The sequence below is a fragment of the Chlorocebus sabaeus genome, chromosome 14 (genome assembly GCF_047675955.1).
Source record: "Chlorocebus sabaeus isolate Y175 chromosome 14, mChlSab1.0.hap1, whole genome shotgun sequence".
In the NCBI taxonomy this organism is placed as follows: Eukaryota; Metazoa; Chordata; class Mammalia; order Primates; family Cercopithecidae; genus Chlorocebus; species Chlorocebus sabaeus.
Genome location: NC_132917.1, coordinates 80,571,982 through 80,585,024, shown reverse-complemented (window position 1 = coordinate 80,585,024; position 13,043 = coordinate 80,571,982). Strand labels below are relative to the sequence as shown.

At 34.7% G+C, this 13,043-nt stretch overlaps 1 protein-coding gene across 5 annotated transcripts in view; it reads right to left on the bottom strand.

Moving 5' to 3' along the window:
• The window catches only part of CTNNA2 (catenin alpha 2), a 1,149,887-nt gene that overhangs the window by 25,892 nt on the left and 1,110,952 nt on the right, over nt 1–13,043 (bottom strand). Inside the window, exon 18 of one of the 5 annotated variants that reach the window (XM_007970059.3) lies at nt 2,705–2,848. The exons of the other annotated variants lie outside the window; for them this stretch is intronic. Within the exon in view, the coding sequence (XP_007968250.1) occupies nt 2,705–2,848 (144 nt within the window). The remainder of the gene's footprint in view (nt 1–2,704; nt 2,849–13,043) is intronic. 5 annotated transcript variants of the gene reach the window in all.

Sequence of the window (13,043 nt, the reverse complement as noted above, 5' to 3'; positions counted from 1 at the left end):
AAGTATCAGCTTGTTACAAGACTCCCCGGTGCAATCCAGCCCACCCAGGCCGCAGGGATATTTATTTTGGCACTTACTGTATTCACTTCTAAGTTGGCACTTGGCACATGTATAGACTCCCCAAAGAGGTTGCACATTCCTCAAATTCAAGAGCAAGGCTTTACACTTTTTACTATCCCCCATAGTACATAATTCCATACTCACCAATTCCCTACTCACCCACCCTTCCAAAACCACATGAGATTTCCTGCAATATTACATAGGTAATTTAAAACCTTGAAGCCCCTGTAAGATCAGCTACATCTATTACCCAGTAAATGTTTTTTACATCCCCATTAATAACACAAAAGTATGGCGTTAAAACATGAATCGGTCTTCCAAAATCACTATGTAACTGCCTATCATGGATTCTGCCTCTCTTCATATGTCAATTTATATATAACTTTCTGTGTGGTTTAGATTTAGCAGATTCATCCAATGATTTTGTCTATTTAAAAGAAATGGCTCAGTCACATATATTATTAACCAAATAGCATTATATCAGATAGGCAGCACATTTTAAAACCTTGTTTCAATTGAATGTTTTTTTCTGGATTTAATAATTGTATGCACAAAATAAAAACTATATTTCATCAACTATTCAATGATTTTCCCATAAACCATTTCTTCAATAATATACCATAAAACCATAGAATTGTAGAGCAGGGATGCATTAGAATATCTCTTTTTGATCATCTACCATCATTTTACAGATGAGGAAAACTGAGGCCCTAGAGATCTGAGTAATTTACTTAGAGTTACCTAACAAGTCAAGCACAGTGATAGAACTAGCATACTAAGTGTTCAGACCCCAAATTAATGCAACTTCCATTCCATTTCACTGTCTCCTTTAGAGCACAATATATGTATGTATTTTAAAATTAAACTTTTAATACGTACAAAATGAATTTTAAAAAACACTGAACATCACTATAAATGAAACATGCACATGAAGATAAATAAGTGCATGCACAACGCATTCCGTGATAGACTCTCTGAATTTGCACAAGCGCACAACACAACCGTTCTTAACTCACGAAGTTTAAAGATGATTGTGTCCCAAGGGTTTGAAAATATGAGCATTTCTTACCTGGCAGCTGTATGAGGGGTTGATAAAAGACATTAAAAACTTGAACTATGATTAGACATCAGATTTTTCTGGCACTGAAGGTTTGCTTCTACCTGGGTTTCAGGGGTCTGGTACTTTCAATGGAAGGTAGGTCAGAGACTTGAGAGGGATAAGCCAACATATAAGACATTGGCATTATTGCCCACATTGCAATACTAGATTGCCTACAGGTGACTGTCATCAAAATCTTCCTATTGGCCAGTTATGGCCCTACCTTTCTTTATCAGGCCTGAAATCTTTACCATTATAGTCACTTATTTAGGTTAGAAAACTTAGGTATCAAATAACTTCAAAACCCATTCCCCAACCCCAGGGTACTAAAGAGGGCCGTATCAGCTATAGTGCTTTTAAATATAAAAGTGTATAACTTTGGGGGACAGGGATTTATGCATAACAAAGAAGCTATTGATGAGACAGAAAGGACTCTTCATTTTAAACTGAAACCAATTCTCCAACACAAATATTCATCATGGCTAGCTAACCAGGGATGTATATTTTGAAAAAAAAAAAAAAAAAAAAGTATGATACCCTCTTTACATATTTTATAATACTCGCAATCCACACCAGGATGCTTTCATCCCATCCTATGAAAAAAACAGGGTTTCACATTCTGATGGTCAAACCCTTGCAAGAATACCCACCCCAGTGCTTTGATATCCCTTAAAGAGTCAACCACCTCCATGAACTCCCTTTACCCTTTTATACAAAAGCTTGCATCTTGACAGTTTTAATAGGTACCCAGGACAGAACAAGGAAAGAAGTGGAGAAAAGTGTCCACTCCAGTTGATCTTTTCTTTCTAAATACTAAGGCATATAAAAGAACTAATCAGTAATATAATAGAAACCCAAATGAAACAACAACAGCTTTTCATACCTCTTAACTACCAAGAGACCCTATGAAACAGCATCAGTGTTATGACATGCAACAACAATAATGGGTAGTAAATCTGGCTGTGACACCTTGAAATGGCTATGACTTCTTAAACTTGCAGGAGTTGTAACTTTTTTAAAAAAATCAGCATTTTAGTCACTGCATTAGAAGGCTTTTGTTAACACCCAAAGTATTTGTTGATAATCCTCATGTATCATCCTCATGTACATTTTAACCTCCATGATTTTAGAAGGGCCCACTGATTCTCATGGCAAACATCAGTAAAGGATATTTCATGACCCTGAAATCTTCCAAACAAAGAATACATCCTTCTGACTAGCCTTCCTTAGAGAAGCTCACAAAGAGATTATAGAATGGATTCATTCCACATATGCCATGACTTTCAGTCCCAATGGGAAGAAAGACTGAGAAATAAAGAAATAAAAATACCATTTTCACTTCTCAAATTTGGACAATTGAAGAATATATCTGTGCTGTGGAATTTCTGACCCACATAAAGAATAAATAGGTCCTTTGCCCAAATTTGGTTAATATTAAGAGGCCTTAAGTGGACACATTTTCATTTCCCTAAAATCCAATCCCCCCTGCCTTCAGAATTCATGATTACAATGAAAGACATTAGATTAGAAAGTCAAGTTACTCACCATGGAGGAATCACTGCTTCCACTCCCGATCGGAGCTCCCTCAGCACAGGTTGGGAGGTGGGTAGAAAGTTGACTAGCCCTGCCCCCATCTATGACATCACAATCTACCTCATAAAAGGTAGTGAAAGTGCTCTGAACTCCTGTCTGATTTCCGAGAGATACAGAAAAGAGAGAGTGAGAGAGAGAGCAAAAGAAAAAAAAAAAAAGTACCCTACTTGGGAAGGGATTAGGGAAGTGGAAGAGGGAGTGGGTAATTGGGAAAAAAGAGGTATATGAAGGAATTACGTGCTGAAAGAGATATACACATGGGCTTTCTTGACATTAAGCAGGCTGGCCATTTGGATTTCTCATTGGCTCTTGAACAGATAAAGGAACCATGTGGGAGGAGAATGAAGATGCACCCTGTCTTGTCAGGCATTGTAAGGGACCACTGTAGTGGTGCTCAAAGGGGGTGAATCCACTATTTAAAGTGTTGAAGATCACCAAGAGAGAAGGCAAGGGCTGTAGCTCTTAAAGCCTGGAATGGTATGTGGGGATCCCTGATGTCTTTCTTGGAAGTTCCATTGCCCTGCTGTGTGACCTTCCTTAAGCCTTTGGCCTCTGCACATCCAACCTCTGCACATGGTCCTCTACTAAAGGGATACTTACCTCTTAACATTGGGATCACTGAAGGACTAATGCATTCATTGTTGCTACAATTGCAACTCTTTTGACTCTTCCTTTTAACCCAAGGATGGATTGTGTGAGGGACATAATTTAAAGGATAAGCCAACAACCAATGCCCTTTTCTACTTTTAGAATCCTTTCATAAGATTCTTTCAATATAGAATATTATTGACAATCTTGAAGTTTTTCTGTGTGTATCAAATATATAACTAGAAGGAGTAGTTATAGTTCATCTTCAGAACTGTACAAAAAAATCAAATGGCAAGTTTTCTGCAATCATAAAAAAATGCACTGTCACTCTCAGAGGTCAAGTTACTTGACCCAGTGATGCCAACTGACCAAAATGTTTTTGTATTCAATGATTTCTGCTATAGTCATAGCTTTATTTACCCAGTCCAGTTTTCATAGAAAACAAGAAAAGGCATGAGAATAGTATGTAGAGCACTATTTTTTTCAAATGAAAATTTACGAGTTTAAAAACAGAATACTTGAAGTTATTGATTACGGCAAAACAAAAGCAACAGACGCTATTGAAGAGCAGGCACATCCTGAAACCATCCACAAAAAAGTCAGGCCTTCATCTGCCTAGCGGAATACATGAAAAGTTAAACCATCTCTTTCCACAGAAAAAAACTGAGGAAACCTAGACATTCAAAACAATAGCTTGCAAATTATGGCATCATAAATGGGTAAAAACCAAAGCCTGTTTCTATATACAGATGAACAAAAATCTTAATTTGGGATTTTTCTGTTTTAAGTCAATATAATTCTATTTCTAAGCCAGTCATTCTTAGCGTACTAAATACATTAGTGTATTACAATAATTGCAATTTAAAATTAAGCAAAATTGGCAGATTTAGAGCGCAGTTTGAAACACAGAAGCTACTAAATTCAAGCTGATTATGGATTTGGCAACATCACGTCCATTTTTCACTTCAAAATAAATGTTAGAGACATTTAAAGAATGTCTTTAAAGAATCAAAGTCAATAGAAAAGAAAAAGTCTTGCATATAAAAAGATGGGTGTTTTGCCTATATTTGACTTTTTCTGTATTTAACAGAGGCGGCAATGATACTCTGCATATATTTTCCTTGCTGTATCATTTATTGTTTTTATTTTCAACAATTGTAAGTCTAAATTCAAATTCTATATTCTATATTTTTGTGGGAGATTTTGCAATTAATGGCCCTATGACGTTTTTTCTCTCCACTTTTACATATTGGATCATTGACTAGTTGGCTTATCTTTGATTTTTTTAATAACAATCTCATTTGGTTTACAAGTTAGCGATCTTCTGATTTTCCCATTGTAGGAAATAAATTAGTAATTTACCACAATTTCTCAGTTTTAAAAATTATTACATATTAGAAACTTATTTGGATCATCTCATAAAACGTTTAAAGGTCATTAAGATTAATGATGCAATTGTCCATTCTTCCAATAAACCCCTTAAGTTTTTACTACCCAACACAGATGGTACAATTCTCTCAGCATTAAGATATTAAAAATGGAGTCAAACACTTTTAAAATATTGAAATAAAACAAACTGAACTTAGTCTATTGGCATTTCTTATAATTGTCTATTGTCTCTTTGGAAATGGAGCATGACTTCAGGAACCCAATGCAAAACTAGGCTGCATCAAAAGGATGCAGAGTGGTCAACTGTGCTGACCTCTTACATGAATTTAGTATGATTGATTGTGATATTATAATAATGCCTTTATTTATGATATTAGTTAAAATAATAAAACTGTCTTTGATATAGAATGCAATGCCAGGATTAGATAATTTCCAAATCTTAGGATCTAGCCTCTTGACAGTTTTCATGAAAACTAAGTTCTACTCCAACTGTAGATTAGCCGCATACTTCCCATGATATTTCAGAAATGGTTAAGTAGCCCTTTAAGATAAGATATGAAGTGTTTGCAAGATTTCAGTAGTCAAGACTCCATTATTATAGTCACGGTTATAATTTCATTCTGACCAGACAGATGTAGGGCTGGTCTCAAATTTATGTTTGAGGTTAAAAAAAAAAAAAAAAAAAAAAAAAAAAAAAAAAAAAGTTGTTTAGCTTCTTAGCACAGAAGATTGAGAAAAGTCAGGTGGAATAACGTGTGCATTCCAAAAGAACAATCTGCAGATGCATTCATCATGGAAGACATGGTCAGGCATTTTTTTCATGTAAGTTGACCAAAATGTTATAATTGAAGAGAAATACCTCAGTATGAGGGGCTCCAATAAATGTGGATAGCAGCAGATTCGAATTGGAAGTTCTCAGATAAAGAGATGTTTTGATTTTGTTTTATGGTAGTGTCTCACATACAGAAATTTGGGCTGACAAACGTACATGGTTCTTAAAAGACGATGTTGACCATAACTTCTCCAGGATATTCTCAGTTGCAAAAGAGATTTAACAAAGAAAATGGATAAAAGAGGTCAAGAGACAGGTGGTTCTGATTTGACAGGACATCTAGCCAGAGTTCCAGTCAATTTCATTATCAGCAAGACATCTGCACAGATGAAGGTATTCAGAGAAAAGTAATAAAACAAGATACAGTATTGATGATAAAAAGATTAAAAGTCTAAATTGAGAAAGCTTGCCTTCAAGAAAATAGAATTAGGATGAAGTATTTGAAATATATTTATAGCCCAGAAGGAAAATTACTATTTAAGATAGAGTAAGACAGTGTGTTCTGATGCAGTAAAAGAAATCTGAACGAAGAAACTCCACATTGCCCATCTGAAACCTTTCTTATTTGTAAGATACATGGGCCATAAAGTGGCACATATTTCTCTTCTAAGGGCTGCACTCAAGGCCATATTTTATAAATGATTTAAATTAGGCTGGAAAAAGCACTTGACAAAATAATCTGCAGGGACAGAATGTAGACAACAGTAAGTTAAACACACTTTTATTTCTAGAATATATTAAACCAAGAAAACAATGAATGCACAGAGATAGCCATCAACAATACTCTGCTATTCTAGCTGAAAACCCTATTTCAGTAAGCTGAGAAACTAAATGGAAAAAATAAACATAGACTACACAGTCTAATAAAAACACAATGGACAGAAAAATTTATCCTTTTCATGAAAATTATTTAGTATTAGAGATAAAGAGACTTTAAATTCGCCAACTCAACCAAAATATATCACCATGCCTTTTACATAGTAGGGATGCAATAGAAATGTTGAAGTGAATCAGAAAATATTCTTATGTGAACAAGAACTAAATGCAACTCTTTGAATCTCTGTTTGCCATTGGAAATTAGAAATAACTTACGGAAACATTGATCTATTTTAAGAAAAACATTATTGTCAAAATGTTATCAAAACTAGTGCTGAATAAAAATATCCTGACTCTGTTTTGCTGTGGATTCTATCTTCTTTATTTTTAACCAGCTAAGGTAATGGAAAGATGTGTAAAATCAATGACAAAATCCCCAGATAATCTTAGCATATGATTTTAATATCCATTCTCTTTTACCTCTTCATATAATATCACCTTCTTCACATATCAACTTTTTTCTTCAACAGACTTCAGTCCAGGAATTCGTGGGGTAAGCCCCAGGAGAAACACGGAAAAAAAATCACAGTGGATTTAAGTAACCAATTCTAAATAATCTGTTTCTTGACTAGAGCTGAAAAATTCAAGTGTTTACAGGGTTTGAATTTACAGACACCATTTCTAAATAAAGGTCTTCACTCAACACTTTGTCTTCCCATAATTATTTGGTTCAATGTCAGGAAACAGGTATGTCTGGATTTGCTCTTACAGATCCAAAACTGGTTCAAAACTGGGGAGAGGGTGGCTTTTAAGATATTTCTCAAAACAATAATTATTTGAAACATAATTTGAAGTAGTATTTTAAAATTATTTTTTAAAAAATCAGACCATTCTCATATATGAACAAGTAATCAAAATTAGGATATGTCTTATGGGGAAGCTTTATAAAATAGTACTTCTTAAATAGCTGTGTCTGGGTTTTACAGATATTCCAAGACACAGTCATCCCTTGGTATCCATGGGGGATTGGTTCTAGGACCCTAGCAGATACCAGAATTCAAGGATGCTCAAGTCTCTGATATAAAATATCATAGCATTTACATGTAACCTACACACATCCTCCTGTATACTTTAAATCCTCTCTAGATTACTTATACCTATTATAATGCAAATGTTATATAAATATTATATAAATACTATTTTGTGTTTTATCTGTACTATTTTTATTGCTGTATTGTTACTTTTGTTTTTTTCCAAATATTTTCAATCTCAGGTTGGCAGCATTCTCAGATATAGAACTCACAGATACAGAAGGCCAACTGTATATGCAATCACCTCCCCTCATCCAGGTACCTCCCTTGTGTCCAATTTCCAAGTTTTCACAAAGTATTACTGCTAATTGGCTACTAAATCATTCTCTGAATATTACCTGTAATCTAAGGCGTTAATTGATAATAAATTAAGTTGTCAATTATTTACTTTTCTTCTTTTAATTAGAGCATCTCAAAACTTAAAAATTTTAAGACCCAAAGGAATTAAATTTTGCTGATTGAATGACAAGTAATGGCACTGATATCTCAGGGCACATTCTTCTTAAAGCTACTAATTCCTACTCTTACAAGCAGTAATGCCCTAAAACTAAAACAGAAATTACTTCTCAGCCCACAAGTTTAGGTGTCACAATCAAATCAATCCATAGAGTAGATCGAAGTAAGGTCAATCCACATCTCCAGGTAAGGTAAGAAGAGTTATTTGCTTGATTTGCATCCTAGCTTTGCCACAACACGGTATGTTTTCTTATTTTAAAATGAGTACATTGGAACATAATATTTCTCTATGCATTCAACAATTCCATTAGATAACCAACTGCTTTAATTACATCAATGAATAACTGATTTTTTTAAATGGCCATAAGTGATAATATTGGTAAGTTTAGGGTGACCATCACAGAAAATGTAACTCAAGAGCCACTTCCTAGAGTGGAGCAGTATACCAGACTCCTTTGTACAGGACTGTTTGAATTCAGAGAACATATACAGGTGCAGTGCAAAAGACACAAAGCTTTCCATGATGCCCAGCACCCAAAGAAACTTTTACTTTTCTTATTAAAATTCCTATTAATTTCCCATTTCTTCCAAAAATAACAGTCTTGAATTGGTAAACTGTCACTTTTAAAACTCTGGGGAAATGAATGTTCAGTGAAAAACCATATAAAAGTTATTTCCCTCTGAGGGTGTCTATATATAATTTGGGTTGTGCAGAAATCAATGACCATTCATACTGGTATGAATGTAAGGAAGGCATAATGCAGGAATCAGAATTTAAATGGTACTAGTTTCACTATCAACATATTGGGGAACGGGTTTTGGGGAAAATATGGAATTATGCAACAACTCATTTTACTAGCAAAGTGTATTCAAATAACTACTGCCATTCTGTAAATGATAACTACTCATTTCATTTTCTTAGTCACAATTTCTCTACTATGCCTAACATCCAGATTTACAATCTGAGATTTGTTTTTATCTTACTCTCTCTAGGTTTGGACACTGCAACTTTTCCTACATAAGGGAAGGTCCTTTAAGCATGGAAGGTCTGGATAAAATTATTTTGAACTGCTATGAATTCCTAGAACACATACCCTTTTGTTCAAATGAAATACTAACATGCTTTCCAAACCCAAACTGAAATAGCTAGCACTTTAGATTTTTTCCATTACTGTTACACTTTGATCCGTGGAGATCATGAAGAATCGACTATAGACAAAATAGGAGATATAAAAATTAAGAAAAAAGGGTTGCTTAATGTACAGGTCTACACAATTAGATGCAATTCTTGTTTCAATGGCTGTTTTAGCTCATTACAAAATACTGGCACTTTTTAAAAATAAGGAATATACAGCTCTTCAAATAAAATGTAATTATCATCTCAACAAACCATATATATATTGTACAAAATATATCCCACATTTTCTTTTCCCTAATTTGTATTGGATCAGATAGTGTATAGTTACCAATCTTGTTCAGTTCCTGACTACTTCACTAAGGTTTATTGAGAGTATAAGAGTAAATGTCCAATCAATTGTGCTCTGTGTTTGTATGCACATATGCATCTTTGAAGATATGCCAGTGTCAGGTAGAATTGATTTTAATATTATCAGTTTCCAACATTTTTAGGAATGTATTACCTATACCATGAATATTCATGTTGATTATAATTAGAGTCCAATTTTTTAAAATAATGTGAAACATGGGCAACAAGAATTACTGTAATTGACCCCTCAGTCTCCAATGTTCTCTACCAATTCAAATCCTACCAGTGTCACAAGAATAACTTGTTCACCTTGCCAAACTTCTCCCCTAAACCCAATTGAGAGGCATTCAGAATTGGAAAAGAGATATTTAAATGGCAAAGAACAAAAGTACATATTAGGGCAAGCTTCTCAGTCTCTCAGGAATAGGTCAGTAATTCATTCATTCAGCCCAAGGACTTAAGCAACTAGCATTCCTCACCTCCAAACTTGATTCAAATATTTTGTTAATATAAAGACATTTATATGTAATAAAATCTATTAAAATTTGTACCATTTTTTGTGTACATTTGGCCATAAATTACATCCTCGTCTCTCCTGAACATCGAATTCCTGATCAAAGTAGGGTTATTGCTGTTATGTTCTGACTTCATTGTTTTAATGAGGCTCCTGTTATCCTTTAACTTTAAAAAACAGTTTAGGTAGGCTTTATCAGGTTTATTAGAATGTTTGATATTCAGTATACATAATTTAAAAATCCTACATTAGTAATTCTAATTTTGTTCAGAATCATATGCAATGTATAAATCTTTTGGTAGCTACAAAATATTAAAGGTCATAGAATGATTTTCATTTTTCCAGGTCCATGTATACATCTCCATTTTTAACTTTAAAGGCGCTGATTAAACCCTGTGAAAACTAGCAAACAAAACTTAGTCAAAAACATGATAATTAAATATACAGGTAATACCCATATTATGATATTGGAACACATTTGAATTCAAAATAGTATTTAAATACTAAAAAATACATAGCTTAACTTTTCTTCCATAAGATAATGCTGTCACATTTAATGGACATTATTTGCACTAAACTAATTTATGATATGTTATCCTTAACTTTCTCTTTTTTCTTTTCTTCAACCTTCTTCCTTTATGCCTCTTCTCTCCTCCCCTCTTTGTCTTTCTTTCTGCTTTCACTATTCTTTTTTTCAAAAAGCCTGTAAACTGGCTTAAGAATTTAAGCAAACATTAAACTAAGCAAATAAATAAAGCCAGTTTATAGACTGTTTAATCTTCTGGAGCTCAGTTACCTCTACTTTCACTTTAACAATTCTATCATATTTTTTCTTTTCCATTACTCCCTTAGTAACCAGGTTAAGCTGAATTGGCTCACACATGCATTTTCTACTTTAAGAAGAATGTCACCTTTTGGTTACTGAGACAGGTTTAAGCCAATGACAAAAAAAACCTAATTGCCAGGTAGAAAACCAATGGTATTTCTTAGATAGCAGTTGAGTGGATGAGCATACATAGGCACACATCCTGCACTGCTTTATTTCTGTAGTTCACCATCATGATGCCTGGAGAGCTTTAGTATCCATTCTCCTCCAAGACCTGTTAAATTATCTGTCCCCACCTCTCAAGCGAAAAACAGACACAACACAAGAGGCCTTTCTCAGTTTGTATACATAGAATCACATAAAACAAAAACACGCTGACATAAGACATAATTGTGCATTTTGCTTAACATATGTTCATCATGCCAGCATAAGACTAAAAATGTGACTCTCTGTTTTGACATCAAAATCACTTTTCTTGGCAAAATGGAAATAATATGTCCGAATCTCTTTGTTTTGGTAGAGAGGTTGACTTCTAACAAATGTAACTTTCCTGGGGACTTTCATACATTTCAGAGAAGCCATGGCTTTGAATCCCATGTGTATAAACACAGGGAAAAAAGAAAGAAGATTTAAGTATTTCTTTTTTGATTGTACATTAAACTATGATGGCTTCTCCTGGAAAAGAAAAAAACAGCAACTTTGCCATGCCATGTGACAAAATAAAAGGGTGTAACTTTCTTGGCAAAATCATTGAAAATGTGTGTGTATGGGGTCTCCCATTCTTGACTCTTTCAGAACTTTGAAAGCAGTCATTTGTGGCTATTTTGCACAGTAAGCATATTCATTTTTTTTTTCTTTTCTCCATTGGCCGTCAGTGAAGGAGCATGAAGAATAAGATGGAGGCAGAATTGGCAAAGACAGCAGACTACAGATGTAGGTGTGGCACCAAACAGCAATCAAGCTTGGAATAAATCATGAGGAAGCCAAGAGCAGGCCCATGACCGAGCATATATAGCAAACTTTTTATAATGCATTTGTCTTAGAATTATTATCAAGTTGTACAACATTCTTCTAAAAGAAGCCTTCTCCCATGCAAGGATTTATGAACTGTGCCAACAAGACTCAAAGAAGGAAACAGGCTTCTTGATGGTGTTCCCAATCTCAAACACCTCTATAAAAGCCAACAGTGCAAGTGATAAAAGCCAGTGATGGTTTGGACTACATCTAAATGAAGAAAATACAATGGCAATGAAGCTTTGGAGGCAGTGACAAACAATGGGTACTGAGAGGATGATGGAGAGCGGCTCTGCTAGTAAAAATTGCCCAGATGAGGTTGTGGAGTCTGAGATCCACAAAGATGCTTTGCGCATCCACGTAAATAATAAGATTAGAAAGTAACAAATAAAAGCACACGAGGCAAGCTGAACAAAAAGCACTCAGTTCCACAGGGGCTATATACAGATGGACATGAAAGCTGAGTGGTATGGGAAACTATACCATCAAGGCTGAAGATAAGAAAGGCAGCAAGGAAGATGCGATGATTTGATCACTTCTTGGCGAGAGAATCTTGGTAATTACCAGCTTGGCAGAAAGGACACATTGCAAGACAGATTGCTCTTGGTTGTTGAAGAATGTTGAAGCAGGATCATGTTGGAAATGCAAAGAGGTGACTGTGCTTTGGGAAGAGGCACAAAATAGCCAATTTACTGGGCTCTAGGTGGGACTGCATGAAACAGGCTTTCCAGATGGTGTCTCTATGCAAGCCAGATCAGTTCTTTTCCCAGCTATGTTTTCTGCAACTCAAATAATATGGGGACAAAAATATTTGGGTTCAAGAATGATTTGTCCACATATTTTTACCAAATGGCCAAACTTCTAAATTTCCAAAAATGGCTTCAGGAAGAACTGAGCTTTGTGATTAGTCTGATTGTCATAAGGTATTCACCATGCCGATAATATTATGTACCTGTAATTACTCACTTGAAATGGTAGCATCATGTCTGACTGGGAAAAGAACTAAGGTGTCAGAGCCACATTTCTGGACTTGCAAATAATTTGCAACAAATGGCACCCTGTGTTGAGAGAAAGGGGTTGAGGGAGGAGAAGAAGCCAAGGTGAAGAACCTCAACACATATTTGGAAATCTTGCCAAGAAATTGTGATTCTTCTAAATAGTCATTGAACTTATTTCTAGGAATTTGACAAAAATGGACTAGATAATTATATTTTCATGAGAAACGAAACACTGGAGTGATTGAGCAAAGAATATATAATTGTTAGTGTTTGACAATTAT